The sequence below is a fragment of the Psammomys obesus genome, unplaced genomic scaffold (genome assembly GCF_907164565.1).
Source record: "Psammomys obesus unplaced genomic scaffold, mPsaObe1.curated_primary_1811, whole genome shotgun sequence".
Lineage (NCBI taxonomy): Eukaryota > Metazoa > Chordata > Mammalia > Rodentia > Muridae > Psammomys > Psammomys obesus.
Window position 1 is genome coordinate 39,592,981 of NW_026587216.1, and position 16,651 is coordinate 39,609,631.

The following is a 16,651-nucleotide window of genomic DNA, read 5'->3' on the forward strand; positions in this document are numbered from 1 at the left end:
TTTCCATTTTTTTTAAAGTTAATATAAAACAAATCATTTTTTTAAAAAACATTAGTGTGACTGGAGAGATGGCTCAGCATCTGAAAGTGCCTCCTGCTCTTCCAGAAAACTGAAGTTTCAGTCCCCAGAACCCGTATCGGACGGTTCATAAGCATCCAAAACCCCAGCTCCTAGGGGCCCATTGCCCTCTTCTGATCTCTGTGTAGACCTACACACACGCATACACTCACATCAGTACATGGATAAAAAATTTTTAATTTTAGTGATCATGTGAAGGGAAGGAAAATGAAGAAGAACGTGAGATACTACCAGAAGTAACCTCAGGAAGTCCTCGTGGAGATACACAACCCCCACCCCAACCGGTGTTCAGCGGCAGTCACCCCAACCCTCTAAAGAAAGGTTCTGCGAGTCAGCCCTGGCAGCTCACCTCTGTAACCCTCACACTGGAAGCCAGGCAGGAGGACCGTCATAGGCTCCAGCCTATGCTACAGGATGAGGTGCCTACCAGAGGAAGCAGTTCATAATCTCGAAATTCCAAAAATCAGAACAGAACTGAACATAAAGTACAGAAAACGCTGCAAATGAATTTAACAAAATTCGTTTCGGTGGAAGCTTCCCCTATACTGCAATACGTGAAGCCGACGTAGAGATCTTCAAGATTCAGGTCACTACTCCAAGGTAGCCCGAGGAACACACCCTTTGCGTTCACTTTCTCCAGAACCAGTGGAAAGCAGGGCCAGTAATGATACCAGAGAGGTACTAACAAGCCTTGGGGATTCCCTCATACAAATTCACTAGAGAGATCGTACCCTAATTCTTACCTAGAACTTCCTCATAATCAACAAGGTCAAACCACACGACGGCCACAGACGTCCAGACACCCAGCAATGCGATGACCATGAACCACGTGAAAAAGGAGCCTCCTGAAATTCCTCCTCTCTTCCCATTCTTGTGTCCTCCATGCTTTGCCTCTGTTTGGAGAAAGAAAAAGATGAAGTGTCGTCACCGAAAAAGAAAACGCTTGGCTGGATGCCACTTTTCCCACTCACTTGTTTGGACAGTGATTTGATAGATCATTTCAGAAACACATTTTACATAAATACGGAATAATGACTTTGAACACAAATGACTTTTGCTTAGACTCGATTACCACGTCTAAATAACCTTAACTTTGAACAGAAGTTTACTCCTGATGGGCATTTTTTTAATATGATGGCAGAACATATACATTCCTCCCCCATCCTCTGTCAAAGCAGTCTGCATGGAAACACTTTTGTGTCCAAATGGTCACATGTGTCCTGCTCATGTGCTGATTAGCAGACACTAGTCTGTCATAAGCATTCCCGAAACTTCTTCTTCTTGCCTTCCTGTACCAAGAAAAATACTGGCCCCAGTTTGATATTTCTCACTGTTATCTTGCATTGTCCAAAAATTTAACTTTCCCACTAGCCAAAGCTATTCAGCTTTCATTTTGATACGATACCCCAAGTCCTAAGCAAGAGTCATGGACACTGGAACAGACTTTCTGTTTTGCCTCCATTTCCGTGGCTTTCTTTCCTGTTTGACTCCCTTAACAGTTACACTGATCTTTACAAAGCCTTCTGGCTCAGCCAGCTCCTTCACTGGTGGCTCCCTTTTCTTGGTGCTGGCAAACACACACACAATCAAAAACCCAGCCTATCACCTTCAGAGTCTAGCGCATGGCAGCTTACTAAATGAAATCAGAGATGTAAATGGATCTTTTCCCATATCCTATTTATGCTGTTCCCAACTCTAAATCACGTTACCTGCCACAGAAGAAAATGATTCCCTCTAAAATCACTCAATATTGAGGGAAGGCGAGTGAGGGGGGGAAGGCACAGAAACATAAATCACAGACAAAAAGAAGCAATGCAGCACAATTCCACTTTCCTCCTTCAGGAGATCCAGCAGGGCGTGGGGAGGCAGGAAACAGCCCTTGCCAATTGGCCCCAATGCAGGAAACAGCTCTGTAAACTGCTGTTCACCAAATGTCATTTATCACATTTGCTATGCTTTGTGTACCTTATATTCTTCTAGAAATAATGTCCTCATTGTCAAAATAAACAGAATTCATGAAAGTCAGTCATAGATATAAAAAGTCAATACCCGTTTGAAAGTTAGCACCATATATGAATTTCTCTTTAAAATCAATGTTATATTCCACATGTATAAACAAATATATTTGAAGGATTATATCACATCTCCAAAGGCCATCTGAGAAGAGGAAACCTTTCTCCATCCTCCCAACATAGCAGGACACTGCTGGTATGTGTGGCATGGTGGGCTCTTCCCACGGCGCTGTCACAAGCACTACTACATGTGGTCTCAGGGCAACTTGCCCGTGTTGCTGCTGAAGGTGTTTCTACAAGCTTAAGCAGGACACTGTTCGTTCTGTGTGACTGTTCCTAGTACGGCAAGACATCTAATATGCTGCCAGCCCCAAAGCAGGTAGGTTCCAGCATAATCTCCCAAATATCTCCAAGTATGCCTCACATGGGCATTGCCTTCTTGAGAACCACTGACTCCTCAGGGACAGGAATCATCATCTGTCCGAGGGGGAAGATGAAGGCATTCAAGCACTGCACATTGTTCAGAACTCAGAAAATGACCTCTTCGGTCCTAAACTGGGCGTCTGAGAGTCTGCATGACTCTCTCCACCAGCTCTTGCCCAGAGCCTGCCTTCTGCCTCCATACACACTTCTGAAAGGACACTATATGTCCAATGGCACTGCTTAGCAAGAAAAGAAAATTGAACTTCTACTAGTTAAAAGGAGTTTCTGTTCTTCTATTTATTTTACGTGCATGAGTGTTTTGTCTACATGCGCACCTGTGTATCATGTGAGTGTTTGGTGCCTATGAAAGTCAGAAGCGGCATCAGGAACTGGAGCTATGGCTGGTTGGGAGCCACTACGTGAGTGCTGAAACCAAATCCACGTCCTCTGAAAGCGCAACCTATGCTCTTAACCACTGAGCCAACTCTCCAATCCCGTGAATATTCAAGACCCACTACTAGACCAAATTTTCAAGACAGCAGAAAGCTAACTCAATCTTTGTGTGTGCAAACATTCTTACACTCATGTAAACTTAAATATATAATTCCTAAAATTAAGCACATAAAGTCATGGTTAACAAAGACATTTTATTGTCGAGGAGCATAGTTTCCACTACTTTTAAGCAATCACATGAATTATAAAATAATACAAAATAAGCTATCACTGGAATTTTTCCAAATAAGGAAAAGATGGCTAAGTTCTTTGGGGCAGGAGGACAGCACAAACTCAGTAGCAGTGTTTAGTGTTGAGTTCACTACACTTTTATAAACATGAGGGCATCCTCCCTAAGCTATGTGAAAAAAGCCCTTCTTACTTTTATATAGTATATGGATAAACACATGCTTGGGAGATGGCTCAGTGGTCAAGGAGTGTGTACTGCTCTTGTATTCAGTTTCCAGTACCCAAATCAGTGGCTTACAACTGCCTGTAACCCCAGCTCCAGAGGAATCCAATGTCGCTGGCCTCTAAACTCATGTGCACATACCCATAATTCCAAAACAAAAATAAGTCTTTTTTAAAAAGTGAAATATATCTCAAACTGAAACCTTCACTTAAAATCAACAATAAAACTACAGTGATCTGAGTTCTTGTCTCTTATCTGCTCTTGGACACTGTCACAGACATTATCTTTTCCTAGTGCTCCTCATTAACTAAAATAGCATATTGTTAAAAATACTTTATCCCTTTACAATGTCAAGCAGTGTGTTACTCTCGCATCATTAACCTTATTACTATTAATATTTGTTAGCTCCATAAAGGATCAAAGCATTAAGTCATAGAAGCTTTCTATCGGCACTTCAAACTCTTCGAGCATGCTCCTGAGAAAAGCTAAGTGTGAGCTAAGGGGCTAAAAGCCTGTTAGGAGCCCCTTTCTGGAGCATGCAGTCTGTGCTCAGTCTGTAAATGTGTGTTCCCAGTCCCAGGAGCAGATCAGTTTTACCGACTCAAGCGAAGGAAGTGTGGTAAAGCAAACTCCTCCCGAGGGTTTCAAACTCCACAAACTCAAAACCAGGGTACTGTCACAAAAATGTTCTCGAAAGACAATCCAGCAGTTGATGCTATTTTCTTAGATCAAAATACAGCTAAGTTGGCTTTCATCCTGTTTTCTGGCTCCATATACAAAGTGCAGTCACAGGGACTGGTCACAAAGAAGGTTTCTTAGAGATAAGAATATGGCAGTTCGTACTCTGAAATGGAAATGAAGTGATATTCATTTTCTTCCATGCTGCCTCATCAAAATGACATATGTCCACATTAGAAAATATTCCCACATGGTACTAAACAGAGCATTATGATAGCGAGCAAAAGTCCCATCAGTCAGAAGAAAACACTCCAAAATGAAGCCTGGGCTAGGGACAAATGGCCACTGTATCCCAGTTGAGGAATGGGCAAACAGAAAGGTCAAGCAACTCACTTGTCATTAAAAACTACAAACCATTCATGGCCAAGTGTTGTGGGCACTGTGCAGGGCATTTCACACCAAGAGTAAGCAGAGCATTTAAAAACCTAAAGCAACCATTCCCCATCTGGAGTTCAATAGTTTCAATATACCTAGCCGATGCCTACAAAATCAACTAACAAAACAACAATCTTTGCTTATAAACATACAAAAAAAAAAGACATATATACCAAAAAAAAGTAAATTCAACAAATTAAGGAAACGAAAGCATCATTTTAAGAAACAAAATTCCAGTGCCTTGTATTTTGTTTTTCATTTACCCTCCGCTTCACATGAAGTAGGTCAATTTCCATATAAGGTAAGCCTGCTCGAACCAAGCATGCTCACTAATACCAGAGCAGACTTACATAGCCCTTGAGTTTCCCGTCCTTTTATATGAAACCTGTATAGGCAGTCCTCTAGGTTCATTGTAAATATCCAACTATAGAAGTTTATAAAATGTGGTTTGTGTTAGTAGAATATATTAAAAGACATTCTAAGTTAGGACACCAAAACCTATTCAGATTAAAAACCAGTCTATGAAAATCCCTGGCCACTGTGAAAAGTCAGCCTCTCCAGAAATTCAGGACAGAAAATGCAGAAGGCAAAAAGCACTTAAGACAAAAACGACCGAACGGAGCACAGCTGGAAATAAGGCAAGACGTTGTCAGCTAGGCACAAGCCCCTTTTATTCCAAACACAAATATACCTTTATCTTCAGCCATTTTGATTTCTTCAATCCATGCATAAAATACACTGAAGGGAAAAAAAAAAAAACTAAGGTGTCCCCAGGAGGTATGGGGCACCCAGCATGCTCTTCCCTGCTAGAACCGTGAACTACCAATCCTGCCTGGCCAAGGGCTCCAGAGTTGAAACTGGACCTGACTGCAGACTGCTCACCAGCTATTTTTAGAGACTGCTTCCTCATGGCCACATGCTGCTAATTGCTGGGGTGAACAGCACTCCTGGCAACCCTGTAGCCCTTCCCACTCAGGATGGATCTGCTGCTCCGTGGGACCCTCTCTCTTCCTAGTCCAAGCTCTGAATGATGAAGCAGCTTGACAAAGCTCCAGGAAACAAGCTGTACCACCACAGACTTCAAGAGCCCACAGGTGGCCCCAAGCCCAGAGCCAGCTTCATTTGGTCCTTCAAAATTTTCACCAGAAATCTGTGAGACTATTTAGCCAGTGTGCTTAAACGAAGTCATGACAAATACAAGAAATTAGTGAATTCTCTAGAATCCTGATTCACAGCATTGTCATCCCAGCAATGGTCCTTCAGAACAGCAAAATTAAAGCCAGGGCACAAAACCATTTCACTAGAAGCCAAGAGAGGGCTGGGGGACATTGAAGGAAATAAACAGAGGGGAAGGGATGACAGGAAGGATATGATGGAGGGATGGAAAGAGCACCTCAAAAAGGGTACTGGAGAGAGATTATGCAATCCCACATCCAAAGGTTCCCTTCTGGGAAATGAAATTGGCCCAATTTTAATACCTTTTTTTTTTTTTTTAACTTTTCTAAGATTAGCAGCTTATAGACTTTTGGGGCTCCAATTAATATATGAAATTAATTTAGAGCAAGTAGAATCTAGAGCAAGCAGCAACCTTCCAAAGCTGCTCTTCCATTTTTTTTCACTCCAACTTAGTCTTCATAAGACTTAATAAAACATTTAAACAGGGATACAAAGTGAATAAACTGTAATTAATAAAAAATAAAATTTTTAAATTTTAAAAAGTTACTGCAAGGAAAAAAAACATTTAAATATCCTGAAGAGGGGTCAGTAACTTGAAGTTCCATGGTCTAGATAGTACAAGAGACTACTGAAAACCAATTTGTGCCTTGGTTTTCTAAAAATGGAGTTAAAGATGACCTTCAGGTAGCTAGTATAACATTATGAATATAATATTATTATACAATGTTATGTAATATAATATTACATTACTATGATGGGTAAACATTCGGGAAGCCTCTTTTGTCGGATGGTAAGATCATGCCACAACTGACTCGCAGGACCACCACAGTTCTGGGCTGTGGCCTCATACGTAATGATTTGAGACAGGGATGTGCTTCTCAGCCTCTCCACACATGCTGGGGAGCCAGCACACCCCTGGACAAGTTTCCTGCATATGAAATACTTTTTTGACATACACTAGACACACATGTCTTTGCTACAACTGTCCATGCCCCACATTTCTGGACTCACTCAGAACCAGTGCAGAGAATCTGCTCACTCATTCAGTTCACCTGTCTAATAATCCTGGCTATCCTAACATAACCAGTGCTGAGGGGTTTTTGGGCTCTTGGCCGGCCTGTACTGGGCCAGGCACATTAAAAATTATAAGACAGTAGCCAATTAATTAAAGTTAAGAATTATGACCATTAAATCAGGGACTTCGTCAGTACAGATCTGGTTATTCCTTCTGGACTAATATTAAACATGACCATATACAATGTGGTTACTGAGATGGACAGGTTTATGTCAACTTGACACAAACTAGAGTCATCTGAGAGAAGAACAAGAGCATTTTCTTAAATTTGATGGTTGCTCTGAAGCTTTATTTTGATGCTAATTATTGGCCCTAAAGATCTGGCCATACCCATTCTTGTTTTGTTAACCTGCCTAAGCCATTTTACCTGATTGGTTGATTAAATGGCCTGTTATCTGGGCTGGGCCGAGTGGAGTAGATGTGGCTTTAGAGGACAGGGAAGTCATGGAAGAGAGGAGGAAGGAGTACGCCATGACCGGTTAGTGTGGAGAAGGAATCACATGTGGGCTGGGAGGAAGGACTCCAATAATGGCGTGGTATTTATAAGATTATGGGTGGTGGTTCAGATGAGGATGGTTACGGAGTATGGCATTGGATGAGGGGTGGGAGGTGGATGGTGAGGTTATGGAGACAGCATAGGTGAAGTATCTGCCCAGCCCAAGGTAAACAAGACAATGATAAAATCTAGCAGGTGTCTGTGTCTTATTATTTGTGATAGTGGGTTAGATAATACCACCGTGATAACCTTAGGGATAATAATAGGTAATATATAGCCCAACTCTCATATTTTTTTTATTGTGATTGATGAGGGAGGGTCCAGCCCATTGTGGATGGTGCCATCCCCAACAGGTGGTCCTAGGTTCTATAAGAAAGCAGACCGAGCAAAGTATGGGGAAGCAGGCCAGTAAGCAGCACTACTTCATGGCCTCTGTATGAGCTCCTATCTCCAAGTTCCTGCCCTGCTTGAGCTCCTGTCCTGGAAGTGTAAGCCAAGCAGTCCTTTTCTCCCCAGCTTGCTTTTTGTTTGGTCGTGGTGTTTCACTGCAGCAACAGAAGCACTAAGACAGTTAACCTCCTCCTCCTTCTGTATTCTTCACCACTTAAATAAGCACTGTCACAAAATGTCTCTCTTCCCTAATTAGGTAAAAGCGACAGACTACCTATGCAGGGCGGTAAAGGAAGAAAACTGCTCTGAGATACCACTTCAAATTATTCACATATTTACTGGCGGAAAAGTAAATTCTGAATTCCAAGAAATTATCTGCAATAACAATAACTTTTTTGGTAGACAAACAAAAAAAGGGAATAAGGATCCTTCTAAAAGTTTTTTTAAAAAATAAACTCGGTTTGTATACAGCAAATTAACACCACAGCAGACAACTATGCTGACAGATACTATCAAAAGTAGCAGCTGCTGGGACTAAGCCACCCCTGGGTACAAGCAGGGAACAAAACTGTAATGTGAACTTGGAGACTATTAATATCAACCTGATATGACCTGAGGCCACAAGATCCAAGACCTACATCCACTGAGCCACAGGCTGTGCCTGTCTCCAAGCACCTGCCAGGTGAAAATCTATGAGCCCTCTCAGGCCAGTACTGGCCTCTCCCTTTCCTTGGTCCCCAGCCATTAGCTGCAGCCATAGCCCTAACAGGTTAGGATACTCTAGGGCTTCTTAATCTTTTCATCCCATGCATTGCTGTGGGTCTATGCAGGGTCCCAAGAACATGCCTAAGTTCCCAGTGATTGGACGCTGCTGGCCAGGGAACACATCAGAACCACTGCTGAGAGACTGAACGTAGAAGAGTGATTAAACAGCAGTTGGAAAGCGGGGATCGGAAGGCTGGATTGGATGAGCACACACTGTATTCAAGTACTATCACAGAGAAACCCATGACCATGTTTAACAATGTACGCTGATGAACAAAGAAACAAAAGGAACGCTCTATGAGCCCCATACTCTCGGTCTCAAGAAGGGGAAAGCAGCCCTGTTTTTACCGACTGCAAGATTATCAACTCCTTGCCAAGCAACAAGAGCGCTGCTACCTCAGAGCTCTCGGCATTGCGATTACACAGCCCTGCTCCAGCCCAGCAGCAGTGGCCTCGACAGCACCTCCATCTTAGAGGTAACCCGATGGAGCCAGTGCCCAGCCCTGAGTCACGATGACAGATCCTCTCCCTCTTTTTTCGCCCCCAGAAACCTTGCTCCTTGCATGCTCTATCTAACACCCGCTCTTAGACTACGCCTTGCTGCGACCTCCACCTAACTCACCTTCACGGGCATATCTTCGTTCTTGCTGAGATATTTCTGTGGCCCTCCAGGCAGGCATTCACAGAGTCTAAAGCCCTATTGAAGTGTGCTGCTTTTTTAGCTCCACTACGATGCCAGCAGAGCACCTCACTATCAGTCATGTTATTTAAACCAACACCCTCCCCACAAAAAAAGGAGCTTCCCTCCATATGCTCACAATACCTCAACAAACATGAGCAAGCGGTGCCGTTCTAAACCTAGTATAAGTAGCCAAGATCACCACCAAAGTAACTGAGGCAAAGCTGCAGGCACCAAGCCAAACACAGCCCTGCTGACTCCTCCCCTGCTATGGAAAATCACCTCTGCCCCCCCCAGGAATAGCAGGAGAATACACAACTGTTCTTCCAGCTTGTCAGTCACCGATTTCCTCACAGACTCTGTAGCTCTCTTATTTCTACTCCCCGCAACTTGCTTTGTCTCCAGTGTGGATGGTATCTGCAAGCTGCCCCATGCCTCCAGTGCAATGCTCAGAGGAGGTGGGGCCTTCAGGAAGTAGAGTCTCAAAGGCGGCCCTTATTGGGATGGACCCTCAAAAGCAGGCACCCACCTTCCCTCTCAGTTTTCCTGACTCATAAAGTAAGGCAGCTGCCTGCTCTACCATCGGCTGCTCTCCCCCGAATCTCCAAGTGACAGAAACACCCAACCTTGTGATGGACTTTCTAGAACCATTAGGACAAACTTTACCTCTTTATAGGTGTAATTAGCTTTGGTGTGTATTACAGTAACATGAATTGGTTAATATACCCTCAACACCTGCCTCCCCATCTCTCCATACCCACGTGGAGTAAGTACACAGTTCCTCGGTCAAGTCCACTCCTGACACACCGGGCACATCTACCACTCAATCTCTTCACAGCACTGGGCCGACTGACGTGAAGGCCCCTCTGGCCAGGTCTTGCTCATCCTTCCGGAAACCAAGAGCAGCCAACTTCCACAGTGGTGCTATGATTCATTATAGCTTCCCTGTGTCCACTGAAACATCGTCAGACTTCTCCGCCCTTAAGTCCTTTCTACCAGAATCAAGATGGAAACCTAAAACCGACACCAGGGAACTGTCTTGAGAGAACTTCTTGAGTGCACTCCTCCCAGCTTCCTGCCTGCTCCTCCCACCACATTCTCCTCATTTCCACTTCTCCTCACGGCCAGCCCTGCTCTGTGCCTCTCCCTCTCTTCACAGGTACTTCCTTTCAAGATATTTTATTTATTTTTCTATGTCTGAGTGGTTTGCCTCCTTGAATGTCAGCGCACCACATGTGAGCCTGCTGCCCACAGAGACCGAGAGGGCACTGGATCCCCTGGACTAGAGTTACAGTTGTGAAAACTGCCTTGTATTGTGGTACTGGGAAATGAGCCTGGGTCCTCAGAAAGAGCAGCCAGTGTTCTGAACTGCTGAGCACCGCCCATCCCCCCCCACACACACACACTGGTACAATTCTTAGCAGAGTTCTTCCGTCACGTCTAACCTCCCACTCACAACTTCGAAACTACACTGGCCTCTGACTTCAGCACACGCCAGAGCAGGCTCCCCAGTGTTACTCTAGTGACACCCACATCATTAAGCCAGATGGAAAGCTTTCTGGCTCCATCTTACCTGACCTCTTACCTGGATTCTCTCCCGTTCACGGTTTCTTCCCTCCCCGCCTTCAGACTCCTCTGACATTCCCATCACCTTCTTGGACTTTCTAACTTTCAGTCTGTCTCCTTGGGTCACTCTCCTCTATGTGACTTTGAAGCGTGAAAAATTCCTAAACTTGGCCCTCTGCCTGTCCCCGCTCACTTCACGTACTATCTGCAGGATTATAATATGTCTCCACTTTGGCTACAAATCCAGGTAACTGGCCCCCAGTGTCCTGTATGGATGGCTGACCTGCACACATGTCTCTGATATCCTTCCCTTTCTTCTCCAAGGTCAGAGTCGCAAATCACTTCCAAGAAGCCAATTGCTTAAGCCAGAAACTTGGGATTTGCTGTTGACCCCTTTCCTGAAGGTTCACCTCAGGCTGTTTCCCCACCTGGCTACTTGGAAAGGGCTACAGTTATGCACAGAAGTGGGCTCCCTCAGCACCTGGGCATCCTTGTCAATTTCTAAAACCATAGTGCCCCAGCATGCCTGTGAAGACCAAAGCATAACTTTGGAGAATCGTTTTTTCCTTCCACCCTTATATGGTTTCTGATCATTTTCAAGCACTTTATCCGCTGAACCATCCCACAGGCTCCTGGTCAACTGTGTGGGTGTCTTCCCTTAAGCTTTGTGTTTGCTATGACAGGGAAGGGTGGGAAAAATCTGTTTCCACTCAGGTTGCCTTTTGAGTATAATGTATCCTCCAAACCCAAGTTCTCATCCACTAGTCTCTCTACCTTAGCATAAAGTCACTGCTTAACATAGCTACAGACGTGTTTTAATCTGATTACATTATGAGTTGAGTTTCTAAAAATAATAATAATCCCTAATGGCTTCACACTACTCTCAAGATAAAACAGAAAATCTTCAAGATGGATGGAATGGGGGATATAGTTGCACTGGCTTGATTTGGCTGCTCAAACCTCAGCTTTGTTTCATTTTCCCTGAGCTATTAGAGCCTAGACAGACAGAAAGACACACACACACACACACACACAAAAGCAAAAAACCCACCTTTTTATACTCTACCTCATGCTCTCTGCCCACCCTGTTCCTGAAATGTTCCAACGCTCTGACCGCCGCATACAGTCACTGCTCTGTCCCCTGCCTCACTATTTTCTGCTAACTCTACTAAAACACCTCCTACTTAAGGAAGCCTTCCTCTCTTTCCTTAACCACTCTGACAGCAATCAGCATGTCACTGGGAATTAGACAGTTTAAGACAATGGGTTTTTAGTCTTCTTCTGCCCCTGGACTGTAAGTTTCAAGAAGGCGGGTCAAGAAGAATAGGTCTGACTCATTACTGAACATTTACACTGCACCTAGTAGGTGCTGGAGGACCCTGCAGTTGGAGGTTGCTGTCCTCCCAATCCAGAGAGCCTTTCTGAGATCTGTGCTAGATGGAGGACTCCCTCTCCCCAGTAGGGCTTCCTACTCTCTGCCTGGCCTCATCTGGAGAGTGTCTTTAGGCATAGATATATGCCTAACCACATCTGATATATGGCTTTTGGCACAGTTCCCTGCTAGCTCTCCCTTCCCTGAACCTACAGGATAATTAGGTACTGAGCCCCTGCATAGGCAATAGGACTGTGCTGTTTTATGCAAATGAAGCACCCTGTGAACACCTATCAGAGTACCTCCTGGCTGCTTTCCTTTTCTATATATTCTCCCCAGCCCTGGAATAAAGTCGACCTACCTCCCTGAAGCTGATCCAGGATGCTGTTCTGTCATGCTCCCTGCTCCCCACCTCTGCTCCTCCTGCCCTCATGGGCTGGTGGCCAACAGCCCCACCGGGAAGAGGAGAACCACAGTAGGATATCAGCACTTTTGAAAAACTAAATGACTTCCTTCTCCCATGCTGGATAATATAGGATTAATCAAACCCTGTCCTTGAGGACTGCTTGACCTTAATTTATCCAGAAGGAAAAAGATACATCACCTGCCTCCCTACCACTGGCCACTTTCCAGTACCAAAAAGCTAAGAAAATTAACTCAAGACTTAAGTGTTTCATGTATCTAAACTGGTAGGGAAGCATATCTGAACAACTGCCAAGTTAGTTCAAGTTTCCACACCTCAATGCAGTGATTCTCAAACTCACAGGAGAAAAAGGCCTGCAAACGATTAAGAAAGACAGAAGAAGGAAGTTCAGCAATTGCTAAGCACAAGTTAAGGGAACTCCATCCATCCATACCAGTTTTCCACAGCTCCAGCCCAGCTTGGAGGACGTTGTTGTGTAGGCCCCTCCATAGACTACAGCAGCCAGATACAACACTGTGCTTTCTTGGCAAAGACTGTGCACCAAAGGTACAATGTTTGGAAGGGTGACAGGGGCTGCCCCTGTGTTAGCATTCAAGAAAACAAACCCAAGAAATAGTTTGCAGTTTCATCAGTCTATGTTTCAATGACGTATTAGCAATACCCAGGCCTGCCTGCCTGCCTGCCTTCCATCATGCCCTTCCTCCCCACGTTTTTCCATTCAGCCTTCCACTTGAAAACTAACTATCCACTGGAATCCTTAGGTAAGAATCACTACCCTGGTATTCACCTGTGTTTGTAGGGATGCTGATTCACCACAGAGGAAACTAAAGGCATCAGAACACGGGTCCATACCCCACACCCACCAAACACAATACCCTCAACACCAATACCACACACCCCTTAGGAATCTTTTAGGATCCAAAATCTACACTGGAAAGCTTGGTTAGCTCTTCAAGCCATACTTAATGAATCAGTTTTTAAAAGTTAATTAGTTCTCCCCATAGAGTGTTCAGTAGAGGAGAGTGCATCTCTGAGGAGTAACTGCTCCCCCTAGGCTAATTCCCCATGTAATGCGTGTTAACATGACACTTAAAATGAGGCAAGTTTCTTGCAGGCCCAAGAAAGGGAAAGTTTTTGAGAAATGATGTTTAATCAGGGACCAAAAAGTGGTAAGAGAAAAACTGTTAGAATAAAGTTCTTCCATTTATTTATTTTTACTAAAATCAGTAACAGAGAGAATAAAAGGGAGGAAGGAAGGGCAAAGAATTTAAACATGGCTACTCATTTAACTCTTAATCCAGTGAAAGAAGGGCATGAAGCCCATACGGATGGCCACAGCTGATCTTCAGTTGGACCCTTGGAGCTTTCTTGACTTTCACCCAGAAGGCAAAAAGATCCACATTTCTCCTCCCTTACAACTTTCGAGCAAAATAATAAATAAATAAATATATAAATGTGTGACATTTACATTTTACATAAACAGAAGAAAAAATACATAAAAGTATTAAAACCATGTGAAATTACAAAGCAATATTAGGTCTTTGAATCAAAATATTAGAAAACTAAAGTCAAAAAAATCAAAAAAGAAAAATCACTAGATGCAATCATGATCAAGATGCTTTGGCAGATACAGCCAACAACACTTTACCATATAAATTAGTAAAAACGAATGGAACATGTGGGACTCTGCTGGTTAAGGTCCAAGCCTAGCATTTCCGGATAGCCTCTGAGCCCAGTCTATTACTGCGGACTTCCTTTCTTAGGGTTCTTCCTGAATCCTAAAACCTCTAAGGAGCCTCACATAACCCTCAGAGAAGGTTACAGGCCCATCCCTTTCCTGACCAGAAACCTGCTCAGCAAGCACCTGGGGTTTCTTGGAACTACCCAACCCTATGCTAAGGAGATCTTAGCTTTCAGCAAACAGCAAGTGACCTCCAATTGTACCTGGACATTTTGCCCCACCCACAGGATAATTAAGTACTGCTTTCTCCTTCTGGTGATAGGACCTTGCTACTGCAGATACATGAGGTACTTTACCACTACAGGTAAAGCAAGGATCCCTAGTGCCAATAGCCCCATCAAGTCAAACACATTCACCCTCGGATCCCCTCCCACTGCCTATGAATCCCTGATTTCGCACAAAATAAATGGGCTGTGTGATATCATCAGCTCTCCACCATGACCCCTTGAGACTCACCGTTTACTGTGGATTAGCTGCTGAACTCCCAGGGCTTGGCTGCCAGCCAAACCAGCCAGAGCCTGCCTGCAAGCCTGGACCCGCCTTCCAGCCCTCTAGGCCTGGAGCTCACTAGACCTGCCTTCTGGTCCACTGGGCCGAAGACTCACCAGTTAGGCCTGTGTTCCAGCTGCAAGCCAGGCATGCCCACACCCCTGCTGTAGTCACAAAGGGCTGTAACACTTCGGTATCATCGGATACCAACAATCTCATTTAAAAGAGCTAACTGTAACACCCAGTGGAAAATTCATTTCCACCTCTCCTGGTGAGACTGGGAACCTTGCCTATCACAGGAGCCTTGCTCGAATTGCTCTCCCCATTCCTCAGAGAAACAGAACCTTTGACCCCAGGGTCCCTCTGTTCCTCTTCTGGAAGCTGACAGCAGGGTCCCATAGTACTTCTGGATGCAGAACGACAGTGATAGTGTTATACCCAGTTCTCGAGCCCCCAAAAGATCTACAGGAAACGACTCCGTTGCAAAACACACAAGGGTCTTTTTATTGTAAATTACAAGCTGCAGTTCAGGCCTACACAGCCCCACCACCGAAGCGGTGGGAGCTGAGCGCTCCCAGATTAGTTGGGTGATTTATAGATTCTGGTCCCTCCCAGTATGCCCAAGGCAGGGGCAATTCCTGCCTGGCAAGCATCTATTGGTCAAAATGCTACATTTTGAATTGATTGGCTATAGGAAGGTCCCCAGACCATAATGACCTGGTGTCCCTCCCTAGAGGGATGGGCCAGTTTCCTAGCAACTGCTATCTCTAGTAGGTGGGGAAAGAATGCAGTAAGGCTGTCCTTCCCCTCAGGGCATTACTAGACTTCTCCACCCACATAGTTCAGGCCTTAACTAATAGCTGCTAATTTTTAATCTTTTTGGTCTCTCAATAGAGAAAAATAAAAATCAAGAACTGTAATTTGGCTGTAACCAAAAATTCCAGAGCAGGGCTAGGGAAGCAGCTCTGTCAGTGAAGTGACCGCTTTGCCGCACAAGGGTGAGGACCTGAGTTAACCCTGGAATCCATGTAAAAACCTGGGGTTGTAAGCTCAGCAGTGAAGAGATCCAGGACTCACTGGCCAACCTAACCTACTTGGCTGACTTCAGGCCCATGAGAGATCCCATCTAAAACATAAGGTGTTTGTTCCCTGAGAAACTGCACCCAAGGTTAACTCTGGCTTACATATGCACCAGGACACACACATAGACTTGTTTCCCCATGGACATGCACCCGAACAAATATAAGACTTACACAGTGAGAACTGCCTCTGTATAGAGATGCCCTGCTTGATAGAAATACTCTTTGTCTAAGGCAGTGGTCCTCAACGTGAGGATCACAACCCCTTTGCGGGGGTCACATATCAAATATTCACATTACGATTCATAACCGGGGCAAAATAAACCCTGCACACCAAAGGCTGGATGCGCTCCCACAGTTGGCACTTCATCATATGATATTTACTGCTTTGTGTGTGCCCTCCATTAACTATTCCTAATTCTTCTTTTCACGGTAACAAAACAGTACTGATAAGCACAGCACTTTCCTGAGTTCTATCATTCATTCTAGTGAGTTACTGAACCCAAGGGTGGCTGCAGGGGCCCTCAAATTTGAGGTCAAGTAGTCTGAACTTACCAGTGCCCTCAGGAGGCCCCAAGCCATGAAGTGAGGCCAATCTTGCAGAGGTGTTCCCTCACGTCCACAGTTTCCTAACCTCCGGTGTCCTCTCAAACTGCATGAATTGCAAACTTCCTTACATACCTATCTTTGGGAGAAATTTTACAGCTTTGCCAGAAGCTCAAAAGCACGGTTCTGCTGAACAGTGAATTGGGTTTTCAAAACTCTGAACTTTACAATACATCTGGCAAAGAACTTAATAACATACATGACCTCCCCAGATCCTCACTTAATGCCAAATGAGAGAGAGCAAGGGACTAGAAGAATTGCAG

At 44.4% G+C, this 16,651-nt stretch overlaps 1 protein-coding gene across 10 annotated transcripts in view; it reads right to left on the reverse strand.

The window, feature by feature from the left end:
- Nucleotides 1-16,651, reverse strand: part of Asph (aspartate beta-hydroxylase) — a 202,511-nt gene that overhangs the window by 161,513 nt on the left and 24,347 nt on the right. For 7 of the 10 annotated variants that reach the window (XM_055603353.1, XM_055603350.1, XM_055603352.1 and 4 more), the window contains exon 2: nucleotides 822-971. In XM_055603353.1, the coding sequence (XP_055459328.1) occupies nucleotides 822-971 (150 nt within the window). Of the gene's footprint in view, nucleotides 1-821; nucleotides 972-5,221; nucleotides 5,379-16,651 lie in introns of those variants that run through there. The other 3 variants (XM_055603354.1, XM_055603358.1, XM_055603357.1) reach the window with 1 other exon arrangement.